The following is a 12,575-nucleotide window of genomic DNA, read 5'->3' on the forward strand; positions in this document are numbered from 1 at the left end:
ATATATATGTATATTTGTGTAACTTCCACTATCACTTATTTTATACTGCATAAAGTTATTACTTTTAATGTCACTTGGACCATATTTGATTTTATAAAACAGAGAAACAAGAGCAAAATTATGAGTGGTGTAGCAATGAACCGTTCTAATCAGCACTCCAAATTCAGACAAAATGCGGTGCAAAATTATGGGAGCATAACATAACTAACATTGCCTGAAGTCCTAGTTTACTTTTTAGTCAAAAGCAAATCTTTTTGCCTTTTACTCTGGAAACTTTAGGAATTCCTATACATATCTCCATTTTCCAAAAGCAAAATCAATAATCACCACATATATCTTCTTTCCAGCCCTGAAATCCAAATCCAAAACATACAATACTTTTAAGACAGTGTAAATCAGAGCTGATTATTTATAAAGTAAGATAATTATTTATAAAATAGTACAATAGCTTTGTGAGTCTGATATTTACACTTCTGTGAGTCATGGCCATCGACTTATTGCTTCCTCTTCCCCAGGTGAGCATCCTGCCCCACACCTCACCCACTCACAGTGTCATACAGAGCTCACAAAGCCCAGCTTCCTTGGTTTTGTTTGTCAGAGGTTTTGTTTCATTCAGTGTTGCTACCCCATTTTTATCACATCTGTGCAATCACCGCCACAGTAACTGAGCCTGCAGTCAGTTGTGCCTTCCTAAAGTTCACTCTGGACTTGACAGTGGTGGTTCACAGAGAGCCACCATCCTCTAGCTAGCCCACTGTTTCCACCTTCCTTAGGTAAATCAGCTGACAAAGCCACACACTTCTTTTAAAAGAAATCTTTTACAAGGACCTCATGGTAAACCTGTAATGCTTTGCAAATATATGAAAAGTTGGATGATTTCATTAAAAATTTTTTTCTTGGGAAAATTTGTCTACTACTGAGCCAGACTCTTGTGAAAAGTTGAAATACATGTATTTTCAGAGCTATGAGTTTGACTTTATGAGGAGAGCACTTTATCTTTAGAATACTTGTGATATTTCAAGTAGGAAAGTGTAGATGCACATCACACAGGCTGAAACAGAAGTCTTAATAAATAATGGCAGCATCCTAACATCTATTTTTATTCCTGTGTGCATTCTCTCAACGCAGTTCTTTGATACAGAAACGAAGTACAAATTAAAAGTAAAAAAGCACAAGACTGATCCCATAAGTCAGTCTGTATGGAGGAAATGTGCTGTCTAAAATCTGTTAAAAAGCTTACACACACAAAACTGGATTTTATAAGAGGAAGGATGTGCATAATTTAAAGGAAAAGTGATCATCAAAAATTCTATCCTCTATCCAAGACAGTAAAATATCCACAAAGAAAAAAGTTGAAAATATGTAAATATTCTTTAAACAGCAAAGACTTACACCCAGAGTACAGACATAAATTCATTCTGTCACGCATTATGCATATTAAATATTATGCAAAATATATATTCAATAACCTTGTCAAAAAGACAACTTCTTAGCCCATAACACTCAAAATGCACTCCAAGGGTCCCAAAAATTCTAGAAGAGAGACAGCCAAAGCAGCAGAGTTTGCCACCCATCCTTTTTAAAGCAGAAGCTCCACCTCAGGAACACAGTGCACAACTGTAGCTCAGCGTATTTCACAGACCAAACCAGGCCAAAGGACAGAGCAAATCTGGAAAGCTTCTGCTTTCCATGCCATCATGTTCCATCAAATCCTGGCAAGAATTCATGCTGACCCGATCACTATTAGTTGCTACAGATTACAACTCAATACCATCTGTATTCCCTTCCCCAAAAAGAGTAAAACAGGCATAAGGAGAAATTATGTATCTATTTTAAATCCACACATCTTTACCCCAGGGAGTGAAAGGAAAAGAATAAATAGTCCACATTACAGATGTGAGTCACACTACTTAATGCTCTTTTGGAAAATGCTCAAATACCACAGTGATGGGAACAGCATAAGAATTTGAAAAACACAAGATAGAAACAGAATGGAGAAAGGAAGTAGAGCCCAGGGAGAAGCCATTCATGCTGACAGTCAATCACCATAAATGATTTAAAAATAAATAGAGGGAATACATGCTTGCTGCTTTCTTCAACATTTGAACAGTCCTTGTGTTAATATCTCTAAATGTCAACTGTTGTTTTCAGCATTTTTTTAATCCTGCTATATGTCTCCACGAAATGAAATGACACAATTTTATTGCTGAGGCAAAAATACCTTCCACTTCAAAAGAAGCTTGCCTTCGAGGAGAATTACACTTGAACAAAGACTGCAGGATTTAGCTCTATATTTATCTCTATGCAATAACAGTAGTTCATTCATATAAACATGGGAGGGTTTTTTTATTCTTTCTCAGAAGGAAAATATCTCTAAAGAGAATTAAACTCAGTAATATCTACATAAAGATGCTGGTATGACTGGTGGAGGGTTGTGCTTGATAAATCTGTAGATATTTTTAGAATAAACATGTACCTGATGGTTCAAGGAGACACTTCATTTTAAGAAAAATGAAACTGATGAGTTATTCATCTGACACCAGCTCACTTCTCACTACCCTCTAAAATACTGTGCGCCATCTATTCAAATTCCATTGACAACAGCATTTTCCTGATAGCACTGCTTTAGGCTATCCTTTATGTATAAACTTTACACCTTACCATCTCCCTCACAGCTTACACAGAACTCAAGAGGACACTTTTAGTGAGACATAATGAGAAACTAAACCCTACATAAATTTTATCCTTAGATATGATCAAGACCTTTTATTTGCCCATTGTCAGCTTCCAAGATTCTCACTATTACAAATGAAAACAATTCTGCTTCATTTCTTAAGTTAGTTTTACCTTACCATTACTTGAGAACAGTTTATTCTTCATTTGCAAGCTTAACCATTCAAGCTCATCCTGGTATTGTACTGATGTTTTACTTCATATTTGATCATAAATATTACTCTCCACAGCAAAAGTTGACAGGAGCCTTCTTTAAAACTTTAATGTTATTATTATATATTTAATAAAAATAAATGCAACCTTAATTCCTTGAATTCCTGCAGCTTCCAACTTGAACTTCCATTTTTATTAATGATTTTTAAGAGTGCAAAAATTTTAGATGAAAATTTGCATTTATTTTGGTATATCACGCAACTTAATAAAATAGTCTAAATGGTTTCAAAATAAAGTATTCCAATAGCAAACAAACTGTAGAGCAAGAGACTAAGATGTGGTGACAAAAGAAGGTATGGTACTTTATTTCCAGTGCTCACATTACACTGTCGTCCTTCAGAATGTTCATTCAACAAAAACCTTTTTAAACAGATTTTGAAATGTTTTTAGGAGATCTCTTCAACATTTAGGAGCTGTCACACAAAGTATATTTGAAGTTTTTGGTATGATGCAGTGAATCTTGGAAACAGACTTCCAAAGTCAGCAACTAAAGCCCAGAAGACAGCTTCCAGGTGCTGAGTGTGAAAGACCAGCTGCAATTAACATGTCCAAGACACAATGCTAATTTTGGTACAAAAAAAAACCCACTTAGAGCTTAGAGCTTCAGCTTCACCACACTCATCAAAGTCACATCCACGACAGCAGTAGCTTTGCTTATTTTTAAACCACTAGAAGTCAGCGTGGTTACTCCATCACTAAGGGAGAACAGTTTTCTCGACTTTACTCAGTGTCTGCCAGCCGACTGAGAAGGGCGTGACCCACGCCGTGCACGGCAGCGGGACCCCCGGGCCTGCAAGGAGATCGGTGTCACCCCGGGAACGGGGCACGGTGCACGGGGAAACTCGCGCTTCCCGGGCCCCGCGCTCCTGCCCGGACACTCCCGGTGCCGAACCGGGCGGCCGAGGACAGCTCCCGGTGCTGAGCTGGGCCGGGGGACTGTGGACAGCTCCCGGTGCTGAGCTGGGCCGGGGGACTGTGGACAGCTCCCGGTGCTGAGCTGGGCCGGGGGACTGTGGACAGCTCCCGGTGCTGAGCTGGGCCGGGCGGCTGTGGACAGCTCCCGGTGCTGAGCTGGGCCGGGGGACTGTGGACAGCTAGCTCCAAATGCTGAGCCGGGTCTCTCCGGACAGCTGCCGGTGCCGGTGCCGGTGCTGGGGCCGGGGCCGCCCCCACGCCCGCGCCGGGCAGGCGGAAGGCGTCCCGCTTTCCCCGGCGCCGGGGCTCACGCTTGGAAAGAGCAGCGGGGCGGGGGCGGGCGGCAGACACGTTGTCGGGGGAAGATGGCGGCTGTGGCAAACCCACCCAGCCAGGCGGCCGGAGCCCAGGCCCCGGCGGTGCCGCTCCGCCCGGCAGGGCCGCCGCCGCCAGCACGGAGCCCGCCGCGCCCCCGGCACCGGGCCCGATGCTGCCGGTCCGCCCCCTTCGGCGGCGCCGACCGCCGCCCCGACCCACCCGCGTCCTCCCGATGGAACACGCCGGGTGAGGACGGCACCTGTGCGGCCATGTTGGGCGCCCGGTTCCCGCCGGCGCCGGGGCGTGCGGAGCCGGAGCCGCCCCGCGGAGCTCGACTAAGGCAGGCGCCGAGCGCTGCCGCGTCCCTGGCCGCTCCCGCGGGTCCCTCCCGCCGTGCCCCACACTCGCCCGGCGCCGAGCACCCCTGCCCGACCCCGGCCGCCCGACTCCTCTCTCCCGCCCTGGCCGTGCGGCCCCCGGGGCCAGAGGAGAGACTTTCGCGGCCCCGGGCCCGGGAGGACGAGAAAGGGATGCACCCGCCCTTACTTGAGCACGGATTGCTCCTTCTCCTCTTCCTTCTTCTGGCGGTCCATGACGGCCAGGATGATCTTCCGCTCTTCCTCCGTGAGGTGGCTGAGGTCCGGCATCTCGGGCTGCGGGGCCGGAGGAGGCTGAGGAGCGGCGGGGCCGCTCCGGGGCCCGGCGGGAGCCGACATGTTTGGTAGGAGCTGCCGCCGCCGCTACGAGAAGCGCTGCCCGAACTCCAGCAGCACCAGCGGGAGCGGCCGGCGCCGGGAGAAGCACATACAAATCAATACCCTGTAATCAACCGGCAGCCTAATGACGGCCCCGCCGGGGAGGGGCGGGGTGCCCGGCAGCCCCGACCTCGCACCCACCCGCCGGGCCGCCGGCGGCAGCGGGAGGACGGGGACGGAGGGGCCCCGGGGGGCGAGCAGGGGGAGCGGGGAGGGGAGAGGGCAGCAGAGGAAGGGCCGGGGGCGGGGTGGGGAGGGAGAGGGGAGAGGGCAGGATTAGCCGCGGGAGCTCTGTGGTTTGGGTGCGAGCGAGATTATCCCAACCCCGAGCGCCAGGCAGGGAGAGGGGGGACGGAGCGAGCGTCGGGGGGTCAGGAGACGGGGGCAGCGACTGCCGCCGTACGAGAGCGGAGCCCCGGCGCCCCGAGGCGCGCAGCGGGGAAAGCCCCAGCGGGCGAGCGCCAGTCCCGGCCGCCGGCCGCGGCTCATAATTCCTCGCCGCCGTCCATGGAAGGGGCCGCGGGGCGCCGCGCTCGCCTCCCGCCGCCGCCGCCTCCCGCCGCTCTTCTGCCGGACCGCGCCGCTTCCTGCCGCCGCCTCGCTTGGCTGGTGCCCTCTCGGCTGCGGGATGGAGTCCGCCTAACCCATGGCATGGCGGAGAGCCGGAGTCACGGGAGGGGGCTCCGCATCGCCCCGCTGCCTCCCTCTCCTGAGCCGAGCGGCGCGGGGCGATGCGGGGCCCGGCTGCCGCCCCTAGCGGCGCCGCGCGGGCTGGCGGCGGGGGGCGGCGGGCGGCAGCTGCCCTTATTTATTTATTTATCCCCGCACAAAAAATGGACGCGATAAAAATCACGCGAGGAAGGACAAGGAGGAGCCAAGGCGCCGGCGACGCGCTGGGAGGACCGAGCCCGGCGGCCGCGGGGGGGCAAGGGGGAGGGCGGGGAGACGCTGCCCCTGCCGCCGCTCCCGCATCTCCCGCCGCTCCCGCTGCCCCTGCCGCCCGCAGGGCGGCCGGAGAGGGGCACCCGCTCGGCCGGGCCGGTCCCCAAACGCAGCCCTAGGGAGAAGGATCTGGCGGGGGGGAGCGCCGGCCCCGGGAGGAGGAAATGGAGGCAGAGGGAAAGGCGAGGGCGAGCCGCCCGGGAGGCCAGCAGAGCACCCATATCCCTGTCCCCTCGTAGGCCCCACGGCACGGCCCGCAGATCGGGCAGAGAACCGCAGAGCACCATCAAGGGAGACGCGGGGTGTGCGCCGGACCGGCCTCCGGTTCCCCCGAGCCGAGAACCGCATCGCTGTTCAGCCGTGCGAATCCAGCCCAACAGACCTGCTGCTCCACGATCGCCCACATAAGGTCCTGCTGGAGTGTCCTTCACCCCACGCAAGGCGTGAAATCTACCCCAGCCTCTGTCTGGACAGATTCCTCTAACCCAGAAGAGCAAGAATGTGACACCCATTAGAGAAGATTGGAGAAGAAAGTCCTCCTCCCACATGGGCACCAGGTAGTGGTGAAATAAACCTCTCAAAACTCTTTTGCTACCTATAAATCCCCCACCTGAGTAGTCATTTTGTTGCAAGAAATAATTTCTGGGAAAAGCATCCTACACTACCCAAAATGCCATTCAGACCAAATAAATGGGAAATACCCTATCCAAGAATGCCAAAGAAACAATTCAATCCAAATCTGTATGTTTTTACTCTGTAAGAGACAAGAGTTCTTCTTGCTGTTTTCTCACTTGATGAGACATAACATCAGTGCTGGATAACATGGAAGTGTATACAGCAATAATAAAGTGATTTTAAAAGGTTTCATTTCAGCACTTTGAAATCTCATCCCAGATCATATAGTCTTGGAGCTGGTGTTGTTATCTGCCATGACATCAATTTATAACCACATGCAAAGACATGGGGGAAAAAGTAATGTTCCAGAACCTATTGTGGTCCTCATTAGCTGTATTTCCATGGAGAATAAACTCTAGGATGTGGGTCCACAAACTAAAGAGTTCTGCCTGCATGTGAAAACACCATTCCTTTGTGGAAACAAATTCTAGAGGAACAGATTGTTGGAAGGACAGGGGAGGTTTGCTGCGGTAAAGCAGGTCTTAAAATAATCTCTACCTATCATCAGGCACATAATTTCATTGAATTTTAATTTTTTCTGAGAAATGTCACTGGCATCCTTAGCTAAAGGAGACCATTCCATTTCTTGATGTAAACTTTTTATAGTAGACCCTATGGTAAAAACCATAAGCCATTGTGTAAGACACTGAGCGTATTATATTTAAGCAGATATCCTTGTAAAATAAACTGTGTAATTTTTCATTCAGTCCTGAAAACATTCTGCTCCTCCAGTTCACATCACCTTCACCTTTCAGACTGGATTCCAGCCAGCTGGCTCTCACCGAATTCCTGGTTTCTTCCAGGCACTAGATAAATCTGGCATCAAAATCAAAAAGAAGAGGAAATTTAGAACCATGTGTCATCAGATTCCCAAAGATAGTACATTCTTTATCAATCTATGAATGTTGAATGGAAGAATTAACTGTAGAGAAGCCTTTGGAAAATACATTTTATCCCAGGGAAGTGAAGAACAAGAGAAATCAGTCAATCACTTCTAAGAACGATTACAAAGAATCAGACCAATTGAAAGTAGTCACTCCTGTCAGGTTACACAGTTGGTTCAAGAATATTTCATGCCATGCCTCAACCATTCAGGCTGTAGTTTTGGTTGCAAGACATCACTACGGTTTTTTGTGTATTGCCTCATTCAGCTGAGATTCCTTCCAATGGATATTTATCTTTGAACTCTCTGGATTTACAGTACCTGCTTCTTTTCAATGTGCCTGTGATATTTCATCCACAAATGACAAATACTTGCTCTCAGCATTACTGTAGAATTTCAAGAGCTTTCTTTTCTCCTTGGTATTTGCCTTGTTTCCACTAAATCCCCTGCCATTACTGTAAACAAACAAATACAGGGACAGGAACTGTAATCCCCATATGTTATCTAGCTAATTGTTTTGAAAAGAGAGAGAGCAGATTCAGAGTGGAAGACATCCTGTCTTGATGACAATGAAATAATGGTTCAGCTTAACCTTTCTAAGCTTCTACCTTCCTTTCTCATAATCAGTTCCACCTATCATTCCTCACATTTTTCTGCAATTGAAAACAAACACTTTTTGTTCATGTTCCTGTCAGCCTGCACAGCATTGTCTCATGTTGCTACTGTTATTTACATTACTCAGGTGATATATTAATGACAACATACAGCACAGACTTCCCTACCCACTCCAGTGTAATGGGGTCAACAGCAGTTTATAATCGACCAACAAATGATCATACTATAATGAAGTATGATCAAAAATTATTTTTAAGGAGCATTCATTTTTAATTCTGACCTTCCCATTCATGTGTCTCCAGTTTCCCTGCCCTTCCTGTTCTTTTCATTTCTCATTCTGAACTCACTACCACCCTCCAAAAAAACAGATTCCCATTCCTGGTTTACAATCCTCTGCTGAAATTGTTCTTCACTGCAAAATCTGTAAATGAAAATTCACTCTAATTGTATATCAAAGTCATGTGATACTTTCTTTTAGCTTCTTTGGCTTCTGTAAGTCATCTAAATGTACTGACACCAGCAGTGTTATTAATATATTTTTTCTGATACCCTTTTTTTATCTGTTCCTTTTCAGTTCTGCTAGACATGAGGGGTTCCCAAGGAAACAGTGATATTGTAACCTAGTTTTATATATCATCACAAAATGTCTTTCTCTAAGGGTCTCATTATACTTACTCCCATTTCCTTCCTCATAGCAACTACAAGAGTAAATGAGTTGGTAGATTCATTGTTTAATCATGTCAAGTATAAGTCTTCTCTGAAAAGGAAGTGCTAACATCTGCTTTATAATGTTTTGTATAAGGGGAAAAAATCCAGTGTAACTAATTATTTATTATTTCTGTCCCAATTTGAAGCTCAGAAAACATTTTTATGTAGCTGACATGAAGGGAACTTTTAAGCATTCTATTATGGATGAGTGAATGGAGGAAATTAAAGACATACTCATGATTGAAAATGACCAGTACTCAGACTCTCAGTGGATCAAGTCAGATGTATAACCAGCAAGAAATATTTCCTGCAGGACACTTCATGGAATCAATCTGCAGGGAACTCCTCAAAGTCCCATACAGGAAGGAAAAACTACACTGCAACAAATTGTGTTTTCCAGGTCCTGTACTAAATGCTATCCAACCATCATGGACTGGTTTTCTGGTGCAGTCTTGGATCATTCCCAGCTTCCTCCTGTCTAAATTGAGGAAACATATTATATAATGTCATCAAATTGTCATTTGATTGCTTTCGGGAGGATTTTGCTACTCTCTATGCAATTCTTTTTATGCTCCAAGCAAATTTCTATTAGTTGGATACTTCCCCACAAGTGATTTGGACAATACTAGATATTTATGGGTAGAAGTTAGATTTTTTTATTTGTTAATCTCATTCCCTATAAAAGAGTGTCATCCATAGTATACACAGTACTGGCCATAACCAACTATATTAATGAAATACTTCCTCCCAATTTAACTGGTGTTAAGGATCTGTCTGCAGCAGATGGAAAGGTATTGGTCTTTCATCTACAGAACACATTCTTTCCTCCAGACTGTGAATACGATCAGCATCTTCACTGAGTCAGAATGGTAAATTTCTTAAGTTGCTCTGAAATGTGTAACTTAATTTTTACCCTCTACCAAACCCTTTCCCTGCTCAAGGAGAACCATTAACAAAACCCTTTTGGATTAGAGGACTGGGGGCTCTCCATGGGCATCATGGGAACTGCTTGAGTTATGGAGGATGTCCAACCTTATTCCTAAATTAGCTCTGCTAGGAAGAGATTTATTTGCCTTCTCTCAGTGGACTGAGGAGCTGGGATCCAGGTTGTATTTTGAAATGCAATATAGTAGAGGCCTTACCAAATATGTTTTCTGTAAGCACAGCTGGCTGAAAACTGAAGAGAGGTTCAGATCAATTAGATAGTTTTCTGGTTTAAGGTTGGGAGGGTTAGGGCAGCTCAGCCTGGAGAAGAGAAGGCTCTGGTAACCTTAATGTGGCCTAAAGAGAGTCTGTAAGTTAGATGGGGAAATATGTTTTAGCCTGTTGCAGACTAAAGTAGATATATAGAAGGAAGAAATTTTTTTATCGTAGGGGTAATAAAACTAGAACGTGTTGCTCAGAGGGGTGGTGGATTAGATGACCTTTAAAGGTTCCTTCCAACCTAAACTATTCTGTGAATGGGATACTTGCTAAACATGATTTCTGTAGCTTGAATGTTTTGTCCAGAGCAGTTATACACACACACAGGGTATATAAGTTTGTAAATATGATCAATACTACTAACTTTATTTTCTCTCATTCCTGCAGTTCTGTTTCCATGCTCAGTTTGAATATTCTGTCATATTTGTGACACAAAACAGGCTGAATTAAAGATGCAGGCTAAAATCTTTACAGGATCTTAAACTCAGTATTTTCTGTCTGAATTTGACAGTTCAATTTCGATTATTCAGTTAGTTGATTGAAAGACAAAGGAGGAAGTTTTGAAAGAACCTAAAAGTTCCCATGTAATGACAGTTCTTTGGTTATACATTTCCATTTGATTCTCTACATGTACCAGCAATGTTTCTAAGTAACTGGGCAGCAAGTTTATTCTTATAATCTAACAATCCTGATTGTAATAAATCAACAGTGTTGCAATTGTCCAGCTAAAAGAATTGTAGAACCAAGAATCCTAGCAAAACTATACAAATCTATTTTTTAGTCCCTTACAGATCATTCCTTGATATTTAATAGCTTTATTGGTATTAAAAATTGTCCCCAGCTTGAGCACTCTGGTTTCTTTTCCATTGTTCTGAGTTGTCAGATAGTACACTGGTTTCTAAATGATGGATATATAGGCATTATTCAACACATAAAGCACAGGCTAACATTAGCACAGTTGGTGCTTAGAACATTATCATATGTTCCTGTAAATTATGGATGCAGCATTGTCTTCCCTCTTTGCTGCCTTCTAATCCCTCTTCCCTGACCCCTCCTGCATTTATGAAACTCAAGCTGTTTCAGAAGAAACACCAGTATTCTTAAGTCCCATGTGATTTTTTTTAATTCAGTCATAAGATTGTCCTCCAGAGTTGGTACAGAATATCCTGTTCCAGATCTCAGGAATATATTCATTCCTATTGTAGTGACATCTTGAAAGTCCCCAATCTCCTGATTTTATACAAGATAGAAATGACTGTTTGCCCTTTTTCTTTTCTTCTTTTTTCCTTTCTTTCTTTTTTTTCTTTTTTTTTTTTTTCTTTTGTGGACTGCACTATGTGATTCTGTCTCTCAATTTATTATTCATTATTAAAAGTATTAATAATATCCTGATTTGTTGTTGTTGTTGCTGTTGTTGTTGTTGTTGTTGTTGTTATTACAGTCATGCTTAGAAAGCCTAATCATGTATGAAGAGTCTAGTGCCCTAGAAATCAATAGAAAAAATAGCACAAGAAACAGCCTATTGCCATAGAAAACTCAGAGAGCCACAGACAAAACACAATTCATGGGTAACTCAGACAAATGCAATTGAAATGAGAAGACAGCAGTAAGATAAAGGTAGCAACACTAGAGAAGTGAAAGATGACTACTTTTTCATGGACATTATTACAAGATGGTGTTAAACTGATCTTTGAAGAAAAATGAGACAGAATTTGGGAGACAGAGCATCTTTGCTAGAGTAGAGAAGAACTGTTCAGAGTTTTCCCAAAGTAGCATTTGAGTGGAAAGTTCTCAAGGTAACATCCATTAATGCAAAACCAGTCCACTACTGAGGTTCCTTTTTTACTGCATCCAGTTTAAGCTCTGACCTCTCTGTTGGCAAGAGATAGAAAATACTGGTTTGACTTTTTGTTTTCCTCAAAATCCAAAGGCAGCAGGGCTTTAGCTGTTTGGATTTTCAACTACAGTATATTCTCACAGACCCAGACTATAGCAGTTTTGATAATGAAAACATGCCTGAAAGGGATGATAATTAAAGTTTAGCATCTGGTATTTTCTATCTAGAAATGTACCTTTCTAGGTTGCACATCTGTCAAATGACCAAAAATTATCAGGAAGTTCAATTAATTCAAATAATAGATAAAGGCAGAAGGAGTAGCATTGTGAAACTGTTCCTAAAAGCACAGTGCTACAGGCAACTTAATTTTTTTTTAAATTCAAGTAAGCATACAATTTTAGCTCCAGTACATGAAGAAAGGAGCCAGTATCTTGTGAAAGTTCATTTTACACTCCAGAGACAGAAGGCACTAGAATGGCAAAAGCTAAAGTCTAATTGGAAAACAATTTCTTTCTTGTACATTGAGATCATTAGCACTTATTTGACACTTTCTAGCACTGTTTCCCTGAAAAGGCTCCCCATGAGATCCTAGTTGACATGCCTCAGATAAAATCAAACTGTGCAGCATGAAAAGTTTATGAACAGTCTTAATCAACGTTAATCAACTTTGGCATTTTACTAGGCTAAGGGGAAAATTGCATTAGGCCAAATGAGAGTCAGCAAACGCATAGTAACATGATGATGGCTGCTTTGTGTTCTGCTCTCCAGACCAGGATTC

The 12,575-nt window shown here is 44.4% G+C and overlaps 1 protein-coding gene across 42 annotated transcripts in view; it reads right to left on the bottom strand.

Annotated features, from left to right (window-relative positions):
- Positions 1–5,170, bottom strand: part of RIMS2 (regulating synaptic membrane exocytosis 2) — a 445,153-nt gene extending 439,983 nt beyond the window's left edge. For all 42 annotated transcript variants that reach the window (XM_071421429.1, XM_071421423.1, XM_071421444.1 and 39 more), the window contains exon 1: positions 4,726–5,170. In XM_071421429.1, coding sequence (XP_071277530.1) covers positions 4,726–4,895 — 170 coding nt within the window. In that variant the 5' untranslated portion in view covers positions 4,896–5,170. The remainder of the gene's footprint in view (positions 1–4,725) is intronic.
- Between the last annotated feature and the right edge of the window lie 7,405 nt (positions 5,171–12,575).

Source organism: Agelaius tricolor, unplaced genomic scaffold (genome assembly GCF_023055355.1).
Source record: "Agelaius tricolor isolate 1412-34295 unplaced genomic scaffold, bAgeTri1.0.p SCAF_2, whole genome shotgun sequence".
In the NCBI taxonomy this organism is placed as follows: domain Eukaryota; kingdom Metazoa; phylum Chordata; class Aves; order Passeriformes; family Icteridae; genus Agelaius; species Agelaius tricolor.